Source organism: Pempheris klunzingeri, chromosome 18 (assembly GCF_042242105.1).
Source record: "Pempheris klunzingeri isolate RE-2024b chromosome 18, fPemKlu1.hap1, whole genome shotgun sequence".
In the NCBI taxonomy this organism is placed as follows: Eukaryota; Metazoa; Chordata; class Actinopteri; order Acropomatiformes; family Pempheridae; genus Pempheris; species Pempheris klunzingeri.
The window spans coordinates 1,099,682-1,118,748 of NC_092029.1; the positions used below are offsets into that span (position 1 = coordinate 1,099,682).

The 19,067-nt window shown below is 44.9% G+C and overlaps 1 protein-coding gene across 2 annotated transcripts in view; it reads right to left on the reverse strand.

Annotated features, from left to right (window-relative positions):
- vta1 (vesicle (multivesicular body) trafficking 1) overlaps window positions 1-19,067 on the reverse strand; it is a 54,314-nt gene that overhangs the window by 18,025 nt on the left and 17,222 nt on the right. For both annotated transcript variants that reach the window (XM_070848983.1, XM_070848982.1), the window contains exons 3-5: window positions 15,597-15,724; window positions 10,426-10,501; window positions 4,852-4,966 (exon numbers count right to left, since the gene is read on the reverse strand). In XM_070848983.1, the coding sequence (XP_070705084.1) occupies window positions 4,852-4,966; window positions 10,426-10,501; window positions 15,597-15,724 (319 nt within the window). The remainder of the gene's footprint in view (window positions 1-4,851; window positions 4,967-10,425; window positions 10,502-15,596; window positions 15,725-19,067) is intronic.

Sequence of the window (19,067 nt, forward strand, 5' to 3'; positions counted from 1 at the left end):
TAAGTTACATCCCCTTAATACTGGCAGAGGGAAAACCAATCATCAATATACCATCCAATCACCAGTCGGCACAATCACAACAAGGTCTGCAGCTGTCTGCGTCCACACTGGGCTCTGAAGAAAGCCTGACAGATTGCATCCAGTGTTCGATACAAGCATTTCCAGAAAAGCAGCCTCGACCTAACTCATCTAGGGACAACATGCATTTAAACAATCATACAAATGTGAAGTAAAATCAGTTATATCAGGCTGTCAAGAGACAATCAATAAGCTCTCAGCTGAAAACACTCTAAATGTTGGGGTGTCTCCGTGGTGCTGTGCTCCCAGACACATACCATGTACTCTCAGGTTCCAGGGCGCCCGTTGCATGCAGCACCCTTTCCTCTCTCCTCATGTTTCTTGTCTACCTCTACAGTCAAATGACTAGAAAATAGTAATAGTAATGACAGTCGAGCGTTTGGCCACTTCAGTGTTAAACTTCTGGACCTGGAAAGTCTCTGTGGCATGAAAGTCCACTGTTGGACCACAGGACTGACCTCCAGCGACCACAATCATGTTGTGTCTACAGGATTAACTTCAACACTCAACTCCAATGATCGTGAAGGGAAAAAGGAAGGCTTAAAGGGAATGCTTTCTGCTAGTGGGACAGATGTTCACTGGTTCTGTTGCAAGCACACGCAAAAAACAAACATCTGGGCTGCTGAAGTGTCTTTCAAAAGACAGAAAGACAAACACACTAAGACACAAGTGTTGAAATGCTGATGAAAAAAAGAAGAGAAAGAAGCACCAGGGAGCAGGACACACACACACACACACGTGCTGGGTGGATGATATCAGCTGTATTCTGGCAGCGTGACCATCAGTGGGAATAAGGCAGCATGATGTCATCACTGACACAGAAACCCTGACGCACACTGGGAGAGGACGACGGAGCGCATGTCAGCGATCCGAGCGAGTGAAAGCGTGTGAGAGACATTAGAGGGAAAGAGTAAAAGAGAGAGGGATGAGGGAAAGAAGCTGGACGGACACGCATGCAGTTAAAGTGTGTGTGTGTGTGTGTGTTTACTGTACATGCATGTGCAGCTGAGGGTCTCTGGAGATGATGTCATGGGCGAGCAGGCCATGTTTGGGTGAAACACACCCACATGTATGTGGAGTGAGTGGGCGTGGACCAGCAGATGGCCTTTATTTTGGCGAGGAATTCGTCAACATCAGTTCAATGACATGAAAAATACGTTTACAGTTTCCCCTGCAGGGAAGGGAAATGTCTGAAGCCCATAGGTGTTCATGTCAAAGTGCATTCCTGCTTGCTCGTGTCTGCCCCAGGGGCAACTGACGCAATTTCTAGCCCTCAAAGTGCAATCTGAAAATGAGTCCAGATGCTGTGGAGTCCCATGCGGCCCAGTGAAAACGATACTCGTACATGAAGTCACTAGAGTCCTGGAATTATCAGAATAATCACACAATTCACCAAACAGAGAACTGAGCTCGGGGTGGTTGTCCTCCAAAGATACCATATAGAGCTGCAGCTGAAGGTTAAAACTGATCTGATTCTCTTTATCGCCATCACCTCCTCAAAGGCTCGGGTAATGAGGGAAATCAATAAGGGATAACATCTCCTCCTGGGGTATTCTTCTTATAATAAAGGGAGTAATCTGAATATTTTCATGCAGTATATTATCCCAATTCACAGTATGTCAGTTAGCACTTCAATTAAACTTGGGAACAAAGGGAAGAGACTTCTTTGTCCACTGCACAGCCCCTACCAGAAATGTTGTTCCTCTTTCTTCAGGAATGCTTACTTAAGCACTAGAGCTGAGGATTGTTTGAAATGTCCAACCAAACTCATTGGTCCTACAATGGCCGGTGTTCCCTTTATGTTTATTATCTGTTATTTACGTGTATTTGTAATTCCACAAGACTGTAACTGACCACTGGTGGAGGACTGGTGGTGGACTGAAGGCAGTGACTGATGTTAGAGCACAAGAAGAAGAACAAAGCGCAGAGGAAGAAATCGTCTGTGTTGACAGCGTAGTGGTGCAACAGCTGTCTGTCTACTAGGATATAAATACATTTCTCTACAAAAACCTCGTCGAAGTTGAATCAGTGGTAAATGTTGTCTTAAAAAAGCAGCTTGTACGAGAACTTTACTCAACTACAATAAAGTCCAAAGAGACCAAAGCGTCTTGATTAAGAGCTCATAGTACCGTACTACCCCACTAGAGCACTGTGCTCCCAGACTGCAGGTCTACTGGTGGTTCCTAAAGTCCTCTAAAGTAGTTCAGGAGGCAGAGCCTTCAGCTATCAGGCTCCTCTCCTGTGGAACCTCCTTCCAGTCTGGGTTCAGGGGGGCAGACACCCTCTCTACATTTAAGAGTGGACTAAAAACCTTCCTTTTTGACAAAGCATATATTTAAGGGCTGGATCAGGCCTTAGACCAGCCCCTAGTGATGCTGCTACAGGCTCAGACTGCCGGGGGACTCCTATGGTGCACTGAGCTCCTCTATTCTCTCTCCTCCTCTTCCTCTCCATCGTTATGTCTCATGTCAGCCAAATGTCTGCCTCTAACTTGCTATCTTCCCCGGAGCCTTTCTGTGCTTTCTCATCTCTCAGGTTCCTGTGGATCCTGTGGATCCTGTGGATCCTGGTCCTGGTCCCGCTGATGTGGTTCCCTGGTTCCTATGGATCCTGGTCCTGGTCCCGCTGATGTGGTTCTCTGGTTCCTGTGGATCCTGGTCCTGGTCCCGCTGATGTGGTTCCCTGGTTCCTATGGATCCTGGTCCTGGCCCCGCTGATGTGGTTCTCCATCAGCCAATGGATGTGCGTCTGTCCAAGGCTCCAGCCTGTCCGTCCTTGGGAGCTGGATCTCTCCTTCACTGTGGTGCTTCTGGAGGTTTCTCTTTTCCCACTGGGTTTTTTGAGTTTTTCCTTCCCGAAGAAGGAGGGTCATAAAGGGCAGGTGATGCCTCGGACTGATCCACCGGACTGATCCATTGGCCTCATCGACTGCTGGACTCTTTATTAGATTGTTTGTTCGCTTACACTTGTTTATTTCAGTGAACTTTGTAAAGCACTATGAGACACTCTGTTGTGATATTGGGCTATACAAATAAATTGAATTGAACTGAATTGAATTGAATTAAGGTCGGGTAAGAAGCTTTACCAAAGTTCCTGCAAGCATTTACGTCTCAGTGACTGAGACACTGAGACAAAACTGAGACACTGAGACAAAACTGAGACACTGAGACAAAACTGAGACACTGAGCAGCAACCAAATGTGTATGAATCATGCAAATGAATGAAAACTGCAAAAGAGAATGGAAAAAGAAGAGACGTGGGAATAGATGGCTCTCTTTATTTCTACAAGACAGGCTTGTGCACATATATTAGTATGGACTTGCCTGATAAATGTGCGTGCCAGTCAGAACACCTGTTTTTTTCTTCTGCTCTCTGTTGAACATCTATCCATCTTTACATGCTGTTTTGGTTTGAAACTTTTGCTAACCACACTGTTGTTAGCTTTGCTCCCATCACGTCACTCCCATCCTCAGTTACACCTGATGAGGAGAATCTGTCCTGATGAAGCTCAGTGAGGTCAGTAGAAGAGACTGACATTCTGCAGCATCTCTGATTTAGATCAAGAAACACCTGAAGCAATCGATGCCAACTTCTGATACCTGACAGCAGCTCAACACTACAGACTAGTTTTGGTTGTGTTTAACACCCAGCTCTTCTTTCATGGGAGATGAACCTACGTATCAAATATGTATTTAAAAATCAATAGAACTGCTCCCCCAATCCACAATGAGAGGGACAAAGGAGTGAAAAAATATAGTACTGTAAAATGTACACGTGTTTACTTATAATAACAGAATAGTAAAAAGATGGAAAAGGTCAGACCAGACTGTGCCAGTGTGGACTTCAGGTTTAACCCAAGGCAGACATCAGACTAAATGTTGGTCAGTTTGGAGGACGACCTGTAACTTAGTCTGGTCAAACAGCCATTCGGGCAGAAAACCATCATGTCCTAATTTATAACAAATCTCCGTCTGGCTGCTGAAGCAGCGGACTATAGGAAGAAACAGCTGCCCCTGTGGCAGCCAAACAAAAAGGTTAGATTCCTGCCCTGTTTTTCCCACCAAATCCCTCTCAGAACACAATGAACTTTAAAGGCTGCAATGGCCATTTTGTTGTCTAATTCATTCAGTCAATCTCCTCAGGATCTAGTGGTGCTTTCCCATGCTTTCTTTCTCCTAAAGGTTATGTTTTACGGTGTCAGCCTGGCATGTGAGGCCAGAGCTTTTCAGTGTGCTAAAGGTCAGGGACTCAGTTGATCCGCGCTGGACACGAGGGGAACTGGGACTAATAAAATAAATATCAGGTCAATCTCACACGCATTAGCACACATGGAGGCCCAGCACAGTCTGACTCCATTCAGATGCACATTCAATAACCAATGTCTTTTTCAGACTGTAAGAATTTTATCCACACACAAGCACAAACTCATGTAAGAACACATTACATGACCAATCTCCTCTTCGCACACTTCTAATCTCCAAAAGTCTCTGTTTTCTACTGCAGGGCTTTCCTGCAACAGTCCCAGACCTGATAAGGGACACAATACAGAGCCAAGCTTCACACACACACACACACACACACACACACACACACACACACACACACACACACACCTCGACAGAGACATAACCAAGTCAACAAAGGAAGTTGGCCTGAGTGTTCTGTAAAGAGCAGGCTAAGGGGAGAAAGCGGAGAGCTGTTCTGTGAACGGGACCACAGCGATGTGTGTGTTTATGTATGCGTGTCTCCCAGCGCCGTATCAGTGTGACCCACCTGCTTCCCCGTCCTCGTCCATGCCGATGGGCCCGGCCTGAGGCGTCTCTCCGTTCTTCAGACAGTTGTGGATGTAGGTGGCCTTCCAGCGGGCATACTTCCTGTGCTGGATGTTCTGGTCGAGACATAAAAGGAGTTATTAGTCATTCTGTGAGGCAGTTTGCAGGGAGTAGGGGTATTAACATGCTGATGATAGTTGGTGAGTGGTAAGGGATGGGGTAACATGAATGGTTGACTAGTTGGCAGGGACTGAGAGTTATGGTAGCCATGGTTGAAGGTATTTTTCTAGCCTGGGCGCTATGCTCAAATATTTTGGGTTCAAAATGACAGGTAGGTACAAAAAGTGTTGGAACTGGTCCAACTGGTTGAAATGGGTCAGTATCACAAAAGGGTTGAAAAGAGAGTGTAAAGAAATGAAGAATGGAAAACCTATTTTAGAACAGCAGGTATCAGTTTTGGGGTAATTGTTGGGTTCAGGGGTTAAAAAAGGGAGGTAATAATTGTTGGTGACGTCGACAATGAAGAAATCCTCTTGGGCAAAGGTACAGGTTGTTGGAGGCATTAATAGTGGGGTAAGTTTTGGAGGGTTAGTATTAGTGGTAGAGCAGGCAGTTGTTGAAAAGGTCAGTGCCATTTTTGGGAGATCAAATTCAAATAAATCAAAAGGGCTATTTAGTATTTAGGGGTATTTTAGTTATTGGGGCATTATAAGTAGCAGCAGTTGTTAGAACAGGGATGTCGGGACAGTAAAGGTCGGGTAATTGTTAGGGACAGGGGTGAAACAGGGAACGTGTCAGTAGCAGAATAAGAAGCAAACAAGCCAGAAGGAAGAGGTAAAAGAGGTGAGAGTTGGAAAAGTATTAGAGATGGACAGTTAGCAGAAGTATTGGGGGGTTAACTGAGGTAAGGATGGTGGGGAACAGGTTGAAGAGGCAACGAGAGGTGAGGGCAGCCAGTTTACAATGACATGAAGCTGATAAGAATGAAAGGAGAAATTCCTGCTTCTACCAGATAAGTGCCATGTTTTCAGCTAGGAAACAATGGCACACTGGAGAGCTGGGGTCTTTTCTGTGTTAAGGTTGTGTTTGTTTAGCCTCAGTCTTACCGTAAAAGTAAAATGAGTGGCTAAAGGTAGTCACTTCTAATCACTGAAATAACACTGCTGCGATTTAATACCACCATGGAAGGACAGGAGTCATAATGTCATCATTACACACCCTGAGGGAGAAAGGTGACTCACTGTGAAACTATTTAACGGCAAAAATAAAGTATTATAATAATAAAGTATAGGAATCGGTTTCCCAGAAAAGTGGACAAATGTACAATATCTTACCCTTCAGATCTCAGGGACAAATGAACAAAAGGTCTGCTGAACATCTCTTGAACTGATCAGAATAGAAAACGTTTCCTCTTTTTATTTAGTTTTTTGCAAATGTGGGAAATCCAGTGGCCAAGTGGCAGTTCATGAAAACATAAAACCAACAGTACACCCCATGTAAATAATACAATAAAGAACATTTAAGCTAATTAACTGTGCAAATCAATTGCCTTTTGGCTCAACTGCATCCAGTTCATGCAATAACACTGGATTTTTAATCAGAAACACATAAACTAAACTTACATAACAACATACTGTAAATCCTCAGGTTGTCTACTGCCTCCTGTAAAGAGCTGTGAGTCAAGTCCAACATTAACACCCATTCGTGAACTGATGAACTGTGGACGGCTCCGTCAGCGCTCAGTGACTCATGGTGGAGAGCGATAATCAGAGTTGTGGGCAGTAAGACATGTGGTCAACGCTGCCTTTGTCTTGACAGCCTGGGTGACAGAGCGATGCAGATATGGCTGAGACACGGCGTTGATAACGTGCTCCTGCGGCCCTCTGCGAGGCCTTCACCTCGGCAGGGTCTAGAGTTTCTTTTAGCGTGCAGAGAGGAACCTGGACCACCACATGTTTACACCAGGTCCAGTTGAGGACGCAGCAGGGCCTCTAACTAGAACTTAGAGTTGGGAACATGCTGCCCCCATCTTTACACCGCTTACCTGCAGAGTTAGAGTGGATTTCAACATGTTGTTCATCACCAGGCTTGGCCTTCAGTGATATCTCTGAGCTGATCATTTCCTCTATGTCACTGAGACATCATTTTTAATATTTCAACAACAACCTGTAGGTGACTCTTCCCCGTCAGCTCAGCTCGCTCTCATTGGCTCCAGCAGGTTTCTGCTCATATTCCACTGCTGCTCGTTTCACACAGGACGACTTCAGGTCATGTTTGAGGTTTAGGATTTCAGATCAGGGAGACTTTAACAGCATTAAGATTCAGCCTGTGAGCCCCTGACTTTACGGGATCATTTGGGCAGATTATCTGGTCGGAGCAGCCGCAAATCAGGATCAGCCCTGTGACTGTCCGGAGGGCAGAATCTGACCCAAAATCCTCTCGTCAGCATCAGCAGGCTTTTTACTGAGCTACGTGTTTCCATTCATCGTTTGTCTTAGTCAAGTCCTGGGAGCTGTTGACAGAGAGTGTCTGCTTTTCCTGCATGTAATCTGAAGTCCAAGAAAACAGCTCTTGGTGTAATATTATGATAGTAAAGGATTATTCATTAATATTAATCTTGGTTTCTGTTTCCTGATGGAATCAAAAGGAGCACGAATGCCTGACGCCTGGTTATCACTCCTGGGACATCTGCATAAGGCGTCTTCCCTACATCCTTGAGTCTTTAAGTGGGCCACGTCAGCATACTCCTGGCATCAGTCCAAGAGAGCAGACTATCCAGGTGTGTCTTCTGTGAAGTTCATGCTTAAGACCCACCCTTACAGGCTTACCTTTAGCCAACATCTTTGTTTCTCTTGCTTTCTGCTGTTGCTTCTTTCTTTTTGTCAGTTTTGATGATCGCTGAACGGCAGCAGAGACTCACTTCTAAAAGGTACAGGTACTGTATCGGCTCAAATGTGAGCACTACGCAGTCAGGCCTCAGGACAGGCCTTCTGACTGTGACGACAGTATTGTCAGTACCAGGATTAGTCGGACAACCAACTCCTGTTAACTCCTGTGAGGGAATTCCCTTTAACCCAGGAACAGATCTGCTCAAAGACACGTCAGCAGGGTGAATTCTGCCCGACATGGGGGCCACACCTACACACCTGTGGCCACACCGCAGTGTAAAGCCATCACTGAGAATAGGGGCTGCTGATGGACGACAGTGTTACTCAACACTGTGCCAACTCCTCTGATCAGTGACTCCACTCAGCTCGGCCGGGAAGCTGCTGAAAACCTCTTTTTACCACCTGAAACTCAATCACTCCTGACTGTCCGTCTGCAGAGCACTCAGCAGCAGCCACTCTGAGGACTCATTGTCCGACAGCAGGCTCAGTGTGTGTGTGTGAGTGTGTGTGAGTGTGTGTGAGTGTGTGTGAGTGTGTGTGAGTGTGTGTGTGTGTGTGTGTGTGTGAGTGTGTGTGTGTGTGTGTGAGTGTGAGTGTGTGTGTGTGTGTGTGTCAGGCCACAGCCAGTGCAGCAGTGAACTGTGTGGACGAAAGTGTCCTGCTGATGTTTTAATGGCTTCTGGGTGACTTGGACACAATGTGGAGAAAGACTGGCTGTGTGTCACATGTACATACAGAGATGAATGTGTGTGTGTGTGTGTGTGTGTGTGTGTGTGTGTGTGTGTGTGTGTGTGTGTGTGTGTGTGTGTGTGTGTGTGTGTGTGTCCAAACCTCTGAAACACACATTTTCTGCTGCTGACCACACATTTAATAATAAACATTTTACATTACGAGTGTCCCTGCTCATGCTGCCTGATGCGTACTCGTCTATAAAGGCTCTTTTGTCCGTTTCCTGGTCTTGTGGAGTTCTGCTTCTTGTGCTTTAACAGTAGCACGAAGCCTTTAGAGTTCTCTGAAGCCTGATAAATGTCCTCAAGTGATGTCATACGAGTCGGTGTTGTGTGGGGCTGAAGAACTCTGTGGCCCACGACTCAATTTAAAAAACTGTATCTAACGATTCATTTTGCTACAGGTTCACTTCTCTATTAATTGATTATTTGGTCTAGAAAAACTCAAAAAACTCAAATACTCAATATATCATGATGCAAAACCAAGACAAACAACAAATTCACACTTTTGACAACCTGGAACAACACTTTTTTTTGAATTTGTGCTTGAAAAAAAGACTAAAACAACTAAAACATCTCTACTTGATTTTGCTACTTTTTTTAAAACCTCATCCATCACGTGTTCTGGGTCTGTGTAACTTATACATACTGTATCAGATTAACTCCTTCAGGTACAGCTTTCCCATTTTATTTTGTAATAATTAGCATCAAGTTTGGTTAAATCCTCTTATTCCGCACGCTCTGATAATATCAGACACCCTCCACATCAGCTTCTTCTACAGTCACTCTGCACTGAAGCTCTCTGATGTTTGCAATGACTGAAATATTCAAACATGAGACTCGATGTTGTGTTACGGCTGCACATTTTCCACACAATGGAAATATTCTAAAGGGTCGTGCATCATTTCAGACTCATTCACCCAAAATTCAGCGTGGCGAATTTGGGACATTTGGAAACTTTTGGATCTCCTCTGACTTCTGTGGGTCTGAACAGCAGGAGTTTGTCATGTAACATTTTCTGTAACACCCTGTGATCAAAACCACGTCCAGGCAGCAAACAGAGAATTTGATGCTCTTTATATATATACACACGTCGCACTAGCCTTTTCTTTTATCAGTCTAGTTTTAACTGATGTATTTGGTGTTGATTTGAGACCACCTGACCGCAGTCACTACACAAAGGTCATGAGAGGATTCCAGATTTGACAAACTAATGTGAAGTACCTGAAATCCAAACGACAGAACTGTGGGCTGTCTGATGTCTGATGTTCAGTCTGAAGGAGCAGACACACATCTCAACACAGACTGTACTTGTTAACAGCAGAAATGCTTTGGGATGTGCTGCAGGGATCTCTTTAGAAGATAAAACAACACCGGATGTACCCTTTAACAACAGGACATCCTGACATCCCCTCTTATCTAGACTTCTTACAGTAATCTGGTTTTCGCTGTAAATCTGTTTTTCTCACCACTTAAAGGGGAATTCGAATTCGACGACTCTCAACCGGCTTCACGTCATCACAGTGTGGGTAGTACATGCAAATGTGCCACGTTTAACTATCCTCCATGTTACCTGCACCCACATCTATCCGTTCGTTTTGCCAAGAATCATCTGCCGGCTTTCGGGCTGTTGTTCAAATTACAGATTGTGAGATTTTGATGGTTTGATGCTGGAATCCCAGGGGACAGTTCAGGGCTGCTTATACAGAACACAGTGTGGAGGAAGAGCCTCGAGTCGAGCTCCACCAGCGGCGCAGCACACTCCACTTATTGTAGGTTTTCTACCTTTTGAGCACAAGGGAATACCACCACCCCTTTTCTGTTTTCTCTGGTCATGTAGCAGCCATTTAAAACGACACTTTCTGCTTTCTACTGAACAGACGGCTCAGTTTGATGCCATTTTGCCCTCCGTCACATCTGAGATGAGACCAGTGAGTCCCAGCGGGGCCTCTCTCTTACCTCCTCTGACATCTCCCCAAACACAGACAAGACGTCCAGGAGCAGACTGGCTGTGTAGAAAGACTTGATCATGTTCCTGGAGGAGGAAAGGAGGCGGAGGAGGAGGAGGGTAGATGGCAAGACAGATGGGAGAAGAGAAGAGAAGGAGGGAAGGCAGGGAAGGGTTGAGGGGACGAGATAGAAAGAGAGTTCAGAAATGAGGAGAATGAGGAGAATGAGGGAAGAGAAACAAACACACAAAAGTATTAGTTCAGCGTTTGGTTGAGGTGTGATGTAATAATATGTGGCAGAACTGCAAGTTAAAAACAAGTTTTATAGTTCTGAGGTAAAACATGCAGGAGAGAAGTGATTGACCAAGTTCTTCCCTCTCCGTGTCCAATAAAAACCCTGTTTGCTGGTGAAATACCAAATTGGCAGAGTACATCAGGAACGTTTCGGTGTAGATCTGCTGCACAAAGACGTTTGTGGAGGAATGATGGGATTTCCAAGATCTAAATCTATTTCAGTGTCCCACATGCTGCAGGAGCCTGAATGTTCATTCTTAACTTTGGGGATAATAGACTGAACAACAAAATCTTAATTCAAGGTCCACTTTCTAGCTTTCAACTGCACCGTAGACTGTTCTTCTTCTGCAGGAGGATGTTGCTCAGTTGTCATCATGTGACTCTAATGAGTCATAGTCATTTCAACGGCAAACTCCAACTGCCAATGAAGACCAGGAGGTGTTATTGAAAGCACTGAAAAAAAGTCACTGTGAGGACATTTTGTTAAGAATTTGATCCCAAACATCCGTCAGTATGTTTGCATTCTCCCTCTGCTTTGCAGGAAACCTTACAGAACATACCTCACCAGTAATACTGATCTTGAATCATCGCTAAGCCAATCAGATCTGATGCAAAATAAAAGTCATTTGTGAAGAACAAAGAGCACAGCACAGGACAAATCAGATAGATCCTCCACGGCTGCATATGAATTTACTTTATGTCCTGTTGGTGAAATACACAAGATTCCCAAATGTAATTTTTTTTTTCCATGACTTTCCATGACCCATAAATGTAACAGACTCTTTGGTATTTCTGTTGTCTGCTCGTCCTTGTAATTATCATTTTGACCTCCTAAATTGTGCACTTTCCAGGCATGTTTGCCGACTTTGTCTCGGCTCTTCATCGACTCAGCAGCCAGAAGGTCTCTACCGTCAGAGCGGGAGCTGAGCAGGAGAAATGGGTGCTGACATTTCATGCACCCACAACCAATGAGAACGCACGTGAAACTGGAACAAACTGAATGTCACAAAAAAATTCTGATTTTTTTCAAATTAGTCTCACAAAATTCCCTCGAAATCTATTAAAGACTTTCCCTCCTGGGAACAGGCTCCCTGGGTGTTGTACATCTCCTTCTGTCTATAGATTAGATAGATACAGAGCTGGATTAGCACTACACCATCCTTTCACACCTTAGAGCTGCCCCCCCATGAACAGTAAGTAAAGGAGTTTAAACTGAGAAAGAAGCTGAACTTCCTGTCGTGCTTGGTTAGCGAGGCGGCTCGGTCGGACCTCAGTCCAGCTGCTGATTGAGCCGTCGTGTCTCTACCTCTACAGGAAGCTTCGGTTTGGTACGCGGCCAGCAGCTGGACTTGGCTCTCTCTCAGGAGCGGGACATCAAAGCGGCGGTCCAGGCCAGACATGACAGACGGGATGAGCTCTGCTGACTACACCCCCGAGACTTCAGGCTGCAGCGTGATGTCAAAGCATGACCATCTAATTAGACGTGGTTCCTCCAAATGAACATCACTGTAAACTGATGATTGTGGACACAAATCTTCTCTCATAAGTCCACTTTAAAATCTGTCTGCCGTTAAAAACATCTCCAAGGTAGATGGAAAGAGATGTGCAGAGGTCCAGGGGGAACATCTGCATTAGGTGATGCTGACAGACTCAAATGTCTTCTGTCACAAACTCTTTGTGACCAAACAACAATGAATTACTGTTTACGGAAAAATCATTTCATTGTACCACAGTGCTGAGAACTACATTTTACTGCACAGAGCAGGGAGTTGCTTCTACTGTTGCCTCCATCAATTAGTTTGTGTTATTGTGCGTTACAGAAATGGTGAACTAACCCTTTAAAACACCAAAGTCACACAATAACACAAACAAACTGTCTAATCAGAGCAAATCTGTTCTGCAAGGTAAAATTCCTGTTTTTGACCATGGAGTCTGGTGTGTTTGAAGACAGCGATAAATACCCGAGTTAGCCTTTCAATCTTGTTATTAAATCTCACACCAGCCTCACACACACACACACACACACACACACACACACACACACACACACACACACACACACACACACTCAAACACTCACACACTCACACATTAAGTCTGTGACTGGATACACTTGGTTAAATGCTGGAGTCATAGTGGGCGGGTTCGCTTTTCTGGGTTTAAAGTGGACAAACACACAGCAGCCACAGCCCACATTTACCGGCACTTGGTTAGAGGTAATTTCCTATCAACACACACACACACACACACACACACACACACAGCTAAGGTAAGGAACATGAATGGGTTCCTTGTGGCGCAGTGTGAGAGCTACTGAGCAGTGGCCTCAACATGTTGGAGGAAGTTTCTTATTCCACCAAAGTTTCCCATAAACATTCACCTCTGTGCCTCAACAACGTGTGTGTGTGTGTGTGTGTGTGTGTGTGTGTGTGTGTGAGCCAATGTGTGTTTTCATGTTCATGTGTTCAAGTGTGAGTACCTCTGCCTGTGTATATGTACCTACATGTGTATGTGTGTTTGTTTGTATGTGGCTGTGTGTTTACTATGTTTGCATGTGTGTTCTGTGTGTGTGTGTGTGTGAGTGTGTGTGTGTGTGTGTGTGTGTGTGTGTCCAGCAGTGACATAACGCCGCTGAGTCCTGGATCCTGTTAGCACCGACCGCTGCTTCTTGTAAAACCGCAGGCTGTTTGTGTTCCTCGTTGAGCGGAACAGAATTATTACCTGCTCCTGGTCGTGTACCTGCTGGACACAGAGGCCCGTCTGAGCGCTTATTTACACCACAAACAAGTCCAGAGGAGCTGTCGCCTGCGCCCATTCATCCTCCACGAGCTGCTCACGCTCGGCGACGGGGAGGGAAGCTGACCCTCCGCTTTAATGTGTGTCAAGACAAAATGTCTCTGTCTTCAGAGCTTGAGCTCGTTATTTATGTATTTATGGAACAACACAAACAGATATTCAAACAAGATGAACAGACGTAGGTGAAACAACATACACAGATATTAAGATAAAACTATCTTTTCAGGAGTATTTTATATGCCCCGTCTTTGGCTCCGCTCTCTCCTCCAAACATGGCCGCCTCTGGCTCCAAAAGAACCAAGATGGCAGCAGCCATAAAGCCAAGCAGCGGCCACTGAGCCACTGAGGTACGTCTTATCCACAGCCTGTCGGTCTGCACTTTAAACTTTAAAACAAAGCTCCAGACAGCAGTCATGGAGGGAGTCGGCCTCCGGAGCTGCTCAAAACTTCCTGACCTGCCCGGAACCCATCCAGTCATCGCACAGCAAGATCGGTGATCGATCAGGTAATTAATCAGCTGCTGTGACCTCAAACTGCACATTAAAATACAACTGATCTGACAGAAACTCAGCCTGAATCTTAATTTAGTCAGGGGGGTTTAATCCTTACAGTATGTGTCCAGCTTTAAACAGTATCTCCTCGTGGTTTTCTCACTCTTTAATGCAACGTCACTCTTATATTCTCCTGTCGTCAACAGACACAAATCCCAAATCCAGGGCCTTAAAGCCTGAACAACAGCAGACATCCTGTTTATTTATACCTTCAGTCTCGATAAGAAACTGAGAAGCTGAGAAGAAAGAAAGAGAAAAAGGGGACAGGGGGGAAATGAGAAACACCAGGAGGACAAATATCAGGAGGAGAAACATCAGAGGGAGAAACAGCGGAGGGTTCCTTCAAGGAGGATGTCGTGTTTCCATATGAAAGAGATAGAAACATTCTTCCTGCTATGAGGATTTATTTAATTCCTGTCAGGAAAAAGACTCCTCAAAAACTCCACATATCATATTCCAGATGATAAGTGGACAGAAAGGAATGAACAAAAACAAACACTTGAATTCAACTTGTACGAGGACCTAAAGGAAGACTGCTGGATTTTTGAGCCTGGGTCCTATTTCTCTGAGCCTGTCAGTGGATCAAACAAGCTCTTTTAGTGGACCTACTGTGATCAGGTGCAGTTGTCCCAAAGGATCACGTTGCAGCCATTGCAGCCCGTTTGGTGGCTGCTGGCTGAGGTGATCTACTGGACCAGTTCCAACACTTTTACTACCTACCAGTCACTCACACACCAGGATGTGGACATAAATGATGCAGTTACCCTTTAAACCTGGTTTGATGATTCAAATCACCTGACAGGGAGCCATGATGGATTTATTCATGATTACACTGCAATCGTCCCAATAAAAAAGAAGCTTCAGTTTTGAAACTAAGCTGAAATATAAATCGATCAATTATTTGGGCCGACACCAACAATCACTTCTGGCCGATCACTTTGCACACAGTAAAAAGTGTCACCAAAGCGCTGAGAGTGGAAAACTTTATGAGCACTAGCAGGTTAACAGTTCTCTGTTTGGTATTTCGGAAGTGCAGCCTGACTGAAGCCACACCCTAACCCACAGGAGAAAACACTCCTCAAAACAATCTTATCACATTCTTCTCCATATCAAATATTCCTACACACACACACACACACACACACACACACACACCAGATCAACAGGCTGCCAAGCCCGTTGGCTGAGGTGGTTTCCTAAATAAGCACCAGCTACTTCCATGGAAGGAAAAGTGACCTCCCAGCCCTGTAACTGTCGGGGACTGGGTGTACTGACAGCGAAACCCTCGGAGACAAATATGTGATGTTTGCCAATAAAAAGAACATTTACTGGGAAGAATGCTGAGAAATCCAAATAATCCAATGATCAATGTTTCATGAAACCCTCCGTGGACGGACACAGGAACCACCTTTCTGAAACAGAAAGTCCTCTAATGACAAACTGTGTGTGTGTCATAATGAAATATGGGCAGGTGCAAGTGTCATTGGAGAGGAGAGGAGAGGAGAGGAGAGGAGAGGAGACACCTCAGATGTTTCCTTACTTGTGGAAGCGTCCTGCTCGATCCTCATTGTCAGCGTAGAGAAACATCTTCAAGGCGTAGTTCTCGATGTGGGCGTTACCAACCACCTCCTGACTGATGGACTCGTTGTCACTCAGCTCCTTCTTCATCTGGAGAACAAAAAACAAACGCTTACAATTACTCAAACATGATTAATTGGACATTAATTCTCCGACGTCCACAAAGCAAAACACCGAGGGGCTCATAGAGAGGCTATAATTGGCTCAGACTTTTATTGTGAAAGGTCACAGATGTACAATACTCATTGGAGAGAAAAACATAATTTAAATGAATTCAGTACTGTTGACAAAGAAAACTAATTAATAACTAGACATCAGTGTGATTAGAGTACACACACACACACACACACACACACACACACACACACACACACACACACACACACACACACACACACAGAGGAAACAAAGCTCTCTCTCTCTCTCAGCTTCACTCACATCATGTTTGTCACTTCACTTCAACAACAGTCAGCAGAGTGACTGCACACACAGTACAGTGGGAGATAGAAAATATAGTAAATAAGGTTTTATTGTGTAGTGTTACATAATAAGATAATCACAAACAGCAGTTTTAAACCAGAAAACACACAACAAACAGTGATGAAAAGCACTTTGTTGAATAAACTCTCATTTGGAATGAATAGCTGAATATTGAAGCATCCAGGCCAAATGTAATTTTCCAATCTGTGAGGTCCAACTTAGACAAACTGCCTCTAATCTCACACAGCAGATCCTCCACAGCGGCTCTCCAGTGCACTCGGTACTGTAGCTCCATTCTTAAAGGGTGCTCCACTGATTCAGTATTGTATTTCCTGAAAATGAGCGTGTCTGAACTGAGTAAGAGGTCCTTTGTGGAGGAGGCCCCTCCACTCTGTAGCACTGCTGCAACCAGAGTGGACGCAGGATTTTTGATGATGCCGCCACCTGCAGCAGAGTGACCGACATCTGTGCCTTTAAGGGGAGCAACCGAGGGAAGTTCCCCATTCACGGTGAATCGGTCGGTGCCAAATCTCAGGAGCACATGTTAGAGAGACAGAGCGAGGCAACGTGTTCAAGTCCAACACAGTCGGAGCGACGGTGAGCCTACAGAGGTCTGAACCCGTACATCAGTACATCAGAACATCAGAACATCAGAACATCAGACTGATTTCTCCCATGGTGTGATTACATACAGAGTCAACGGACTGAAACGGAGGAGACATTTGTACTAATCGTACAAATATGTGAGTAAAGCTGCAGTCAAACTTGTGGAAACTCCTGCTGTTTTTGCTGCGACCTCACCGAGGAGAGGAGCACCTTTGATCAAGCTAGCGTCAGACACGGATCAACAGAAGTTTAGGTGAAGCCTCGACCCCCGTGGTACCGACGTGGAACCCGATTTGGGACTTTAGGGCAGCAGTTCATGACTGCATCAAGAGAGCTGTTGGTCAGGAGGTCCCCTTCAGCATTCATGTGTTTCTGCTGGGGGGGCCCGCCCACCCTGACAGACACCATTCCTTCGATCTACACTGAGTGGGCCCGAACTGTGCCATCCAATAATGGGAGTCATCTTACGGTGGCATGTGGGTGGGGGCCCTTCTCTCTGCAGGGCAGATACACATTCACTCTGCCTGTGGAGCACGAGGGGGGGGGGGGGGGGGGTCATCTGAAATGGGAAAGATTTCTTCGCTAGATTAACGGCCCTTAAAGATAATCCCATTGGTCCCCTTCTGACTTCATTTGCCTCACTTTGCATGTATTTTCTCCACCTGTAATTTCCATAAAGCACCACGCTCTCCCCTTCTCTCTCCCCTTCTCTCTCTCTCTCTCTCTCCATTACGGCGTCCAACACGGCTTCAGGTTTCTTGTAAAACCACTAAAGCAAACATGCTGGTTCTTTCCAGCAGGTGGACCCTGACCAGCCTGAATAGATACACTGTTCACTGCCTTCATGTGTGTGTGTGTAGCAGAGCAGAGGAATGTAAAACCACTGTGCTGAGTGCAGAATGAAGGAAGGACACCTGGTCTGGGAACACAAAGAATCTGGGATCCAGGGTTCCCACTCAGTCAAATGTAAAATTCCCTGACTTTTCCAGGACTTCCCAGGACTAAAAAGTTCAGTTTCATGACCTATAAATGTGACCTGGTGTATACAACAAAAGATAACTCCCCTGGCATGCTGGACGACTTTGCCTCAATTTTTAAAATCGATTTGAAGCATTAAAGCCTGGCTGAGTGACCATAAGCAGTCAGAATCCACCTGAAGAGAAATACTTTACAAGAAATACAGGTTTGGGGAACAAACAACACATAAAAGCTCCTGATTTTCCAGGACTTGCCTCTTTAATTTATGAAAGTACCTGTCTGGAATAGACTTTTCTTAATTCCATGACTTTCCAGAAATTCCTGTGGCCACCTTTGGGATCACAGGAACTCACTTCACTGAACAATCTCACCCTGAGGTTTCCATCTCCACCCAAAGTGTTTTTTAATTTTAGAAACTTTTAAAAAGTCAAATCTGCCAAAATAAAGTGTGAATTCCACAGATGTAGATCAGAAAACCCTCCTCATCTGTCAGGGTACAATTAGAGTTCAATATTCACACACTGAGGCCGGAGCAGAGATAAAAACTTCTTCTCCTCTTCTACCGCCTCTCAAATGTGAGAATCTGCTGCTTTGGTCTGACATGATGGTACATTTCTGGGTTTGGAGATGTCGGTCGGACAAAGAGACATCTCATGAAGCCACTTTAGGGTTTACAGACAGTTAATCAGTTGGAGAAAATAATTATTACAGATTAATTAATTACAGATTAATCAGCAATGAACATAAGTGTCAAGTCTGATTAAACAACACTCTCACTTTCCCGATGAAGCTCATCGACTGAGTGTGTTAACTTCAACTGAACTACGCCACAGCTACGAACTGGGAAAACTGAAATCAAAGAGAAGAAAGCTGGAGTCATTCAGTAATTAACAGCAAACACTTTGTCTTCTGCAAAGTGTTTGAGGTACTGAAGAAGCAGCACATCACCAGCACCTTGTTAACTAAGACTAAGTGGTGACGATGTGTGTTCAATTAAGAGGGAGAAGAGTGCACTTGTACAAACAGCTTTGCTCCTGCAGCTCTCACTCACGCTCCAAAGATAGATGGAACCTCCATTAAAGAGCTCAACCGTAACATCACAAATTCATTAAGAGGGAATTAAAAGTCATCATTTTCATACTATAATCTCTGCAGCTGCTGCAGCAGACACACTAAATTTAGCAGCATCACACTGGTAGCTGCTGGTGATTTCCCACCCTGCACCTTGTTTCTGATTTTTAAACAAGCGATTTTCCACCGTCCCAGTGAGAGCGGCTTCGGAGAGTTGAGCCGGCGGTGACGGTGGAAAATAGAATTAATGAGTCCAGCATGTATAGCATGTATGAGCCAGGTCATCAAGGAAGGAGAG